This window comes from Bidens hawaiensis, unplaced genomic scaffold (genome assembly GCF_021521415.1).
Source record: "Bidens hawaiensis isolate Kalapana, Puna unplaced genomic scaffold, B.hawaiensis_p1.1 tig00031487_1, whole genome shotgun sequence".
Lineage (NCBI taxonomy): Eukaryota > Viridiplantae > Streptophyta > Magnoliopsida > Asterales > Asteraceae > Bidens > Bidens hawaiensis.
Window position 1 is genome coordinate 93,886 of NW_027505214.1, and position 9,673 is coordinate 103,558.

Genomic DNA, 9,673 nt, shown 5'->3' on the forward strand with positions numbered 1-9,673 from the left:
ACCTCTATGCTACGGTTGTGGAAACCCCTTTTATATCTTTTATACAATTTCATTTTCTATCTTTTATTCTTAACTGATTTATAAGAATCTTTCGGCCCAACCATGTATAGGTGAAGCATTTGACCAACAGCTCCCACGTGAAAGAGTATGGGGATTTAAAGATGAAAAGTCAAACATTGGCCAAGATTTTAAGGTAAGATTTTCAGGTTCAAGACGTCTGGGAGATACAAAGCCACCGTAAACAGCAAAGTTAGCATGGACGGGTTAAAGCTCACACAATCTGATGCATATTTATCATATCTGTGGGCCAAAGTAAGTTTGTTTTTTTGGATAATTTGAAAAAAGAAAAGAAAAAAGAGAGGTTGTGTAACTTTTGTTTGTTTGTTTTTTGGATGATGAAAAAAAAGAGAGAAAAGAGGAAAGGTTGTGTAACTTTTGTTTGTTTGTATTCATAGTACCACAGGTCTAATGGACTTAAGAAGACCGAGAGTGCCAAAGATGTGAGAGACTTTTTGTTTTATAAAGAAGAATTACAGGCGGCATTTAAGATGGTGGGTCTTCTGCCCGTTGGACCAAATTATGGTGAGATCATACAAGCCCTAAGAGGATCGGAGCAGCCGTATGCAGACGACCGGCATTGTTTCGAAAGCACGGTAAGCATGACCAATTGATAGTTTGATAAGTATGTGTTTTTATATGATTCAACAGTTGTTTCTTCTTGTTTGAAGGCTGCTGCGTTTGAGCAAATATGCGAGGATCTGACCATTGAGGCACTCAATCACGTGTCCGACTATGCTGCTGTGGTTTGCGGTCTCATGGTGAAAGATGCTTTGATGATGCAACAAGTCCGGGATGCATTGGTGATCTTGTGTCCGACACGGATTTATCTGCCCCCGCCCATAGGTAAGTTACATAAATAAACTGGTACTTAAGATAGATATAGTTAAATTTGCTACTGAGTGAGTTTGGTGTTTTATGCTATGTTTTGAGGACTTTATGCTTGAACATTGAAGAGGGATTAAGAGTGACTTTAGAAGTTTTTTGGTTGGGCTCGGTGATTTTTTGTATGTAAATTGATGGACAAACATGTGGTCAAACGTAGTGGTGGATGGGTGTAGGTGGATTGTAAGGCTATGCATGGTGGAGGGGCTACAAATTGGGGCGGTTTGCGTCGTTTGGCGCCCAGTGAGCAAGGGGTGAGAATTTGTTTTTGGGGTGTAATGGTGTAGGGGCTCCAACAGTCATATAAATAAAACCTATCATGATTTCACATTATATTATATTATATCAAAAGGCTGAGTTTTGGTTTTGATAATATGTACTTGTTAAAGACACATCCTCATGTTGTTCATCAAAGAATATCTAGTGTCACTAACATGTGGACCTGAACATGCCGGTTGCAACCTATATGGAAATCACTAACATGTGGACAGTAACTCAATAATAGGAGAAAATATGTCATCCTATCACTTTTAAAATCATTTTCTTGTTTTAAAACTAATTCCCAAATAATAATACACATGTATATATATATATATATATATAATTAAACACATAACTAATCTAACACTAACATAAGATTGGCCTGATAGTCCAATACTCTTTGACCGTGAGAAGAATGTGAAGCCCAATACTGTTTGATGATTTAAGATTACGTTCGATGGGATTAATGTGGAGCTTGGCCCGACAGCTTAATACCGCCGAATTGACTGCAAGAAGAATCTGTTCGGGTATCAACTAATTTTTTTATCCCATCTCATTGCCCTTATATAACTGTTTTTAACATTCATTATAACGTCTACATCGTCACACACTATAACCTCGCCTCCAATCCATTTCTAAAATTACATATGCATTTTTTTACTTTCAGTTAATGGTATTGAACGAGTGGATCAACGGGTTTTGAAAATGAGTCATAGATAAATCAAACCGATAGATATGACATATTGGCAATGCTTCTTATGTCTATAAATTATATCCTCTAGTATCATATCTTCATCATACACAAATGACAAATGTAATGTGTAAGAATTAACTTATTCAAGATTCTAAAAACTATTATGGCAAGCTTAAAAATTCTAACCAACTCTAGTAACACACATAGATGTAGCACCCTCATTAGAACGGGTATGAGATTTCTAATATGTCCAATTATCCAATAACATAAGCCCGTTTACCCGATTAGCCCAACGTATTCTTTTACTGTTTATATATACATGTTTTTTGAAATAGTATATACACATAATTAACTAACTTTCTCTAAAACCTTGTTTCTGAATTTGTAAAATCTATATGAGAGCTTTGGTTATAAATAGGCTTCCTATGCATTCAAAAGTATTAAGTTTGCATTAAAATGTAGTAAATTTGTGAGTAATGACTTTTTAAACCTTCATTAGTTCCTACTTTCTATTACTATTTGATTGTTGATTAGTTTTTCGATCGATGCAGTTGATTAGTTAAGATTTATGAAGACCCGATAGATACCTGACGGGTTTAGGTTAGATATACCTGATGAGTATTTTTAATAAACTAACAGGTATATCCCAAACCCATGGATACTCTATGGGTAATTACCTGATAAAAACCCGATGAATTTGAGACATGACTTTGTAATCGGGTATGGGTCTGACATTACCTAAACCCGTCTCATTAGTCATTACCATCCCAATAATATACTCTACAAACACATCAAAATACTATGAAGACCAGCCCTCAAAAGGCAGAAGTCAAATGATACATAATTATTCTATAAATAATGAATAGTAGTCACCTAAGTAAACACATGTTTAAATAACCAGATTTGACTCCTTAACTCCAATAACTTTCATAGATTCACAATAAAGCTTCATGACAAGATTAATAATCATTCTTTCTATGTAGATTCAAAATTTAAACCAGACCCATCCTAGTAAATTTGTCTTGTATCACACTCCACATAAAAGAGTTTTGCCATAAAAATAACAAAAACATTTCCAAACAAAAAACATCATTTTAGGCATATTAAAAAGTTGTAGAGAATTAATATAAAATAGTAAAAGAATAAAAAGAAAAGCCAAACCACTGACCAATGATAAGCATTGTCCTTTCGTGTGTAGCGGTAGGAGGCCTGAGTTTCTTAGTGAATGTCCAAGTTCGACCACTATAGATAACACCTTAGAGAGGACATGGACGGCTTAATGAATGAAGACCGAGATCTTCGTGATCTCTGGTTCAATCCTGATGCCCCCCGGAATTTACGACCAGTGGCATTCGGCGGGTGGGTTTTCCCAGAACTGTAGCTAATTTGGAGGCACTTAAGAGCTCTGTAAAACTGAGTTGAACCAGCTAGCGATAGTCTTTTACCATTAGATCACCCCGTACGTAATAAACCGGATAACCAAACCCGACCCAAGAATCGAACTGAAACCGAGCCGGTTTTGAAACTGATTGAACCGTATGTTCAGAACCGGTTCGTAATTTTCTTCACCAAAACCGATCAAAACCCAAACTGAAATCAATCTTAACCTGGTCAAAACCGAGCAAAAACCGAAACCGAAACCAGCCAAAACCGATCAACGCCTGAATTGAAATCGATCGTAATTTGGTCTGGAAATCGATTTCAACCCTAACCGAAACCGATCAGAAATCGGTTTTGAGTTTTGTTAACCAACCCAAACTGGTATCAACCCAAACATATTTTAAGTTTTAAACCGATTTGTACACCTTCACATGTACAGAGTACTTATACAATTTTTTGTTGGTTTGCTATAAATTAATAAGAGAAAATAATATACACAAGAAAAGAATAAAACCAAAAGCCAAACCACAAACCAATAAAAAAGCAATTTAAAGAATAAATAAAGTAGTAAAAAAAAAAAAACACAATATTTGAAACAAATTCTTCCAACAATAAATTAATAATAATAATATTATTATTATTATTATTACTAACCGTACAACGATGGTTTCAGATACCGGTCTAGAAACCTCCTCCACCTCACGGCGGTTGCTGACGTCATGGTTAATCGGCGGTTTAATCGCCGGCATATCTGTGATGGCGGTAACGACGGTCGCTTGGCCGGAATACTCGCCGTTAAATATAATTGTTTCTAAGAAGAAGAAGAAGAAGAGGCCGGTACGTGTGTACATGGACGGATGCTTTGACATGATGCATTACGGACACTGTAATGCACTCCGGCAAGCACGTGCGCTTGGAGATCAATTGATTGTTGGCGTTGTTAGCGATGTGGAGATTACGGCCAATAAAGGACCTCCTGTTACACCTCTTCATGAAAGGTTGTTATTATTATTATTATTATTATTATTATTATTATTATTATGAAATTAGGTGTGGATTGGAATGATTAGGTGAAATGAAATGTTATGGTTATGAAATGATGTGTTGATTTAGAGATTGATTGATGCAAATGCAAACAGTGTTTATTACTAAATTAGGTTACATTTAGAGGTGAAAACGAGACGAGCTGCAAGAGCTCGAGGCTCGTTTCGAACTCAGTTTTTAAAGCTCGAGCTTGAGGCTCATTTTGAACTTGTTTTTTAAAGATCGAGCTTGAGGCTTGTTTTCTAAAGCTCGAGCTTGGGCTGGACTTGTTTATTGTTTTTAAATTGATTTAAATACATTTTTTAGTTATTTTTATATATTTTGAGAAAACCTTAAATGAGCGTAAACCCTAAGCTCAGCTCAAGCTTGTGTGTAGTACCTTAAATGAGCCAAAGCTCGGCTTCATCTTAGCTGTGTGGTGTGAAATTAATACATATGTCCAAAAATGTTTAAACTTATTTGAGGCTCGGGCTTAATAACTTAATGAACTTTATTTGAGGCTTGAGTTCGGCTCGAGATCGATAAGGATTGACTCATTTTGAGCTTTTTATCGATCCGATCTTGGGTAGCTCGTGAGCGGCTCGGCTTGTTTGCGCCCCTAGTTACATACCATGTTTGAAGTCAGTATCTAGTTTGTTGTAATGTAATGATGTATTTGATGCATTTGGTTTAATTGTCATTTAATCTTATAAGGCCTACTGTTTCTCTGCATAAAATCTTTCATGGAAGTTCTCATTTTTGGTGGATATGTCAAATGATGTGTTGTCATTTTAGTTCTTTCCAGCTCGAACAATGGTAGGCAGGGGTGTTACTGGTCTAAACTATGATTGGAATTTATTTATTTGGCATCAATACTTCCAATTTTGGGGCTTCATGATTTGGCAAGTACATTACTCTATATCTATACAGTTGTGATGTTTTAAAAGGGGGAAATTATGATTTGGAAGGAAAGAATATTACATACATTAATGCATAGTAAGATAAAACATTCAATTTTTATTTATCTTATATGGTTCTCATTTTGTAATGTTTAACCTTAGGATGCTTATGGTTAGTGCTGTGAAATGGGTTGATGAAGTCATTCCCGATGCACCATATGCTATAACTGAAGACTTTATGAGGAAACTGTTTGACGAGTACAATATAGATTATATCATTCATGGAGATGATCCATGCATTCTTCCGGATGGAACTGACGCATATGCCCTTGCAAAGAAAGCCGGTCGCTATAAACAAATAAAGCGAACCGAAGGAGTATCAAGCACAGACATTGTTGGTATGCACTATCCTTCATCACATATAAGAAATGGGTCCCATCGTAGACTGCAATTTTGAATTGTTTGTGAATGTGATAAATGCAGGGCGGATGCTTCTTTGTGTACGGGAGAGGACTAGTAGTGGGAGCCCTAGTCATGCTTCCTTGCAGAGACAGTTTAGTCATGGTCATAGCCAGAAACATGATGATGGTGGCTCTGGCAGTGGGACCCGTGTTTCTCATTTTCTTCCTACATCTCGTAGGATTGTCCAGTTTTCTAATGGAAAGGTTAATGTTTTTTTTAAAAAAAAAAATTCAGAAAAACTGATAATAGCGTTTTAAAAAGGCAACATTCTGATGTAAAGAAAATTAGGCTGCTTTTTTGTCATTTTATAATATTCTGGCATGTTTTGTGTGAACAAGATCGGAAACATAAATACATTTATGGGTGGTCTGTAAAGTAGTTTCAATATATGCTTGCTTAGATAAAAAAAAGTTGAATTCTTTGTTGGTTGATGCATACATACTGGATGCTTATAGGTTTATTTATGCTCTCCTTAGTTAAACGTTATAAGAAACATTTATGGTATTATATTATGCAAACTGCATTTGACATTTATTCAGTAACTATGGGGAGATTTAACTGGGATGGAGGGAGTATGTAATCCTTTTGTTAGCATTGCACAAACCTAGCCTTTGCTTTCACCGGATAATTTATATGTAAATGCTTAATATAACTCAGGTTTGTTGGTCATACTGCTGCTGTTTTTGCAGGCAGCTGATCCTAATGCCCGCATAGTTTATATAGATGGTGCGTTTGATCTGTTCCATGCTGGACATGTGGAGGTAGGATCTTAACTTCAGCTAATATTACCTTATGTCCTAATCTCATTTAATGTTTGAATTCCTGAAATCAAACACCTTGTGATTTCACAGATTTTGAGACTTGCTCGTGGGCTTGGAGATTTTTTACTTGTTGGGATTCACACAGATCAAACTGTGACGTATGACACTATGATCTCTCTCTCTATACACACACACACACAGAGTCACACACGAACGTATATATTATGTGGATCAAAGGAGAAGCTAAGTACTTGTGAGACGCATTAGTAGACTTTGATTCACTAAATTTATAACCCTGTTACAGTTTTAATATGTGAAGATCTATTCTGATCCTATTGAAATATAAAATCGTGAATCAAAGTTACAAATTTAGTGAATCAAAGTCTCCTCGTGCTACTTATGGATATTTAGATTCTCAGAGGATCTTAAGCCTATTTAACTTCTCTGTTTTATGAAGTTAACTTTTTGGGTGGGTTCACAGTATCATTATAAATGAGAAAGTCATTAGATAGCGAACAATATTTGTCAATTAGCATGATGTGTACTCTAAACTTATCAAGAAGGGAATTCAACAAGGATGTAGACAGGTTGAATATTTATGGTTTTAGGATGATATCCACATATATGTATAACTCTAGTAGGATCAATGCAATTAGTATGGAGATCGTTACCTGGCTGAAAAACAAAAAAAAAGGGCATTTGTTAAGGTGTTGCTATATTATGATTTAATGCAAAACATATATTTTCTAATTCACAAGTTGATAGCTTTTATTCAATCATATACCAACTAGAAGAAAGTAACACTTGTAGGTAGTTATAATTTTCACTAATACATTTTGTTATGATTATTACAAAATTAAATTTGAAAAGGAAATTCAAAATTTTATTCAAGATAAAATTTGCATTAAAGGAAGTAATGTCCTAGATAATATTGTTTGTGTAATCATATTCAACATTTATAACTTCCTTTTTTAAAAATGAACCAAAAGTGTGTGTTGGTCCTGTTTCGATTCGTACTAAAATTTGATTGTATCAACCTTCAACATGAGCTCTTTCACATCTTACTTCCACCGGTATTCTACCTTTAGTATCTTGTATGATATTTGGCTTGCATAAATTGTTTCATATTTTATTAGTGATCACTTCGTATATTGTTTTGTTTTTTATTTATCCATTCAGTGCCAATAGAGGAGTACACCGTCCGATCATGAATCTCCATGAACGAAGCCTAAGCGTTTTGGCTTGTCGGTATGTTGATGAAGTTATTATTGGTGCTCCATGGGAGATTTCAAAAGATATGGTGAGTTACATACATACTTTTATTTAATATCTTTTTTGTTGAATCAGCTTGTATTTGCATTTACGTATTCGTTCTTTAGCAGCAGTCTTACTAGATATGCAAAATCGATTCTTGCATACTTCAAGTCTTTAATAAGAAAATTGCAAATATAAAGTTTTCTCAATCACATAATAATGCAGATCACGACCTTTAATATCTCTTTGGTTGTCCACGGGACAGTAGCGGAAGATGATGATTTTGAAAAGGTATGCTATATATTATAGCTTGTGTAACCTTTTTAAAATATTATGTACACTCGTAGCTGTTCTGACATTATCATATTTGGTTGATGACCTCACAGGATGATCGGGATCCATACGAGGTTCCAAAAAGTATGGAGATATTTAAAGTGCTAGAAAGTCCTCTGGATATTACTACAAGCACAATTATAAAAAGGATTGTATCAAATCATGAGGCTTATCAGGTTCTAACTCAATTTTCTTTATAACTAAAAGCACTTACCCTTCTTTTTTACCTTATTTTAAAACAATCATCTACATTTCTGATTGCTAAATACTAATAAAACAAGATAATTGTTGAAAGTAAGTATGATATATATAATTTTAATATTTTGAATAAAGAATTTATGAAAAAAAATATTATAGTTTTTTTTTGAACGGAAAGCAATTTATGAAAAAAATATTATAGTTGATAAAATTATAAGATATATTTTAAACTTTTCCGTTTTGTACAAAAATGTCCCTTAACCCAGTTTTAGTACTTTAAAATCTTTGAACTTGTTTAAATTGTTTAAAGTAGGCAAACATGTGAAATTAGTTATACGTCGGTTACTAGCACAATCATCGTTTTTTGTTAACATGGATGCCATGTATACTTTTCTGTAAACATGGAATGCCTTTTCTTAAAACTTGACCGCTCTAAATTAAAATTTAAAACATCTTACAGAATAAAAAATATCCATGTTAGCATTTTCACTCAAAACACAACTTCATAAAATTTTTGGTCGATTTAAAGGGTAACAAGTTGTTTAATAGATTCAAAACACGCATCCATACAGTAAGATATAAAAGCTTAAACATATTTCTGCTAGCTATGGAAGTTTTATATTCTCTCTGTTTTTGTTTCAGAAACGCAACGAGCGGAAGGGAGAAAGTGAGAAAAGGTATTACGAGGGTAAGAGTTACATATCCGGCGATTGATTCATACGAACGCACGGGATCATATCTTATAGGGTATGCATGTAGCTGAGTAGCTAAAACTTCATCTTCACCAATACAATTTTGTATTCTTGACTTTGACCGCGTGTAGATTTATGGGGCTAAAGATTGTTTCTTTTAGACCCCAAATGTTATTGTGTTGTCTCTGTAATAATGCTAAAAGAATGAATCTATTTCTAGTTGGTTTGCTCATTTATTTTACAGATTTTTACTTGATGCAGATAAGATAAAGAGTGTTAATGGTCCGGTTCATAAAGACTGAACGGTTTGTCTTTGGATTAATTAACGGGCATTTACATATTTCTCCTTTTTAACATCATTAATATCATTAAGTACGTATTTACCCAAACCAAAAAATTCCCGTTCAACCAGACCTGATCAGTGATAATTACTTACACTACAGTTTTTTTTATGGAAATCAGTACTTGTGATTATATTATTTATACGTAGTAATGTTGTATAGTTCCTACATTTTTTTAAAAAACTCAAGTCGCATCAAAATTGGTGCTGTAAACGAACCGAACCGAACAATGTGTTGTTCATGTTTGTCCGTTGACCTTTTATATTATCGGACAAACGAATGGTTCATGAAAATCTAACCAAACGAAAAGTCGTGTTCATGTTCGTTTATGAAGGAAATGAATCATCATCATCATAATCGTAATCTCACAAATAGCAAAGCTATTATAGGGTCTGAGTAGGGTAACATGTAGACAATTTTACCTCTACCCCGT

General features: G+C 34.4%; 1 protein-coding gene and 1 long non-coding RNA gene across 2 annotated transcripts; both read left to right on the forward strand.

The window, feature by feature from the left end:
* Positions 1 to 441: 441 nt before the first annotated feature.
* Positions 442 to 1,094, forward strand: LOC143611532 (uncharacterized). Its single transcript, XR_013149786.1, has 3 exons — positions 442 to 653; positions 729 to 903; positions 991 to 1,094. It is a non-coding gene; the product is annotated as an uncharacterized LOC143611532 (long non-coding RNA).
* Positions 1,095 to 3,910: 2,816 nt separating this feature from the next.
* On the forward strand, positions 3,911 to 9,118 carry LOC143611537 (ethanolamine-phosphate cytidylyltransferase-like). Its single transcript, XM_077085738.1, has 9 exons — positions 3,911 to 4,275; positions 5,362 to 5,597; positions 5,683 to 5,864; positions 6,351 to 6,422; positions 6,513 to 6,580; positions 7,602 to 7,722; positions 7,902 to 7,967; positions 8,063 to 8,185; positions 8,850 to 9,118. The coding sequence occupies exons 1-9, from the start codon at positions 3,941 to 3,943 to the stop codon at positions 8,919 to 8,921; spliced, it is 1,275 nt and encodes a 424-aa protein (XP_076941853.1). The 5' UTR covers positions 3,911 to 3,940; the 3' UTR covers positions 8,922 to 9,118.
* The last annotated feature ends 555 nt before the right edge of the window (positions 9,119 to 9,673 follow it).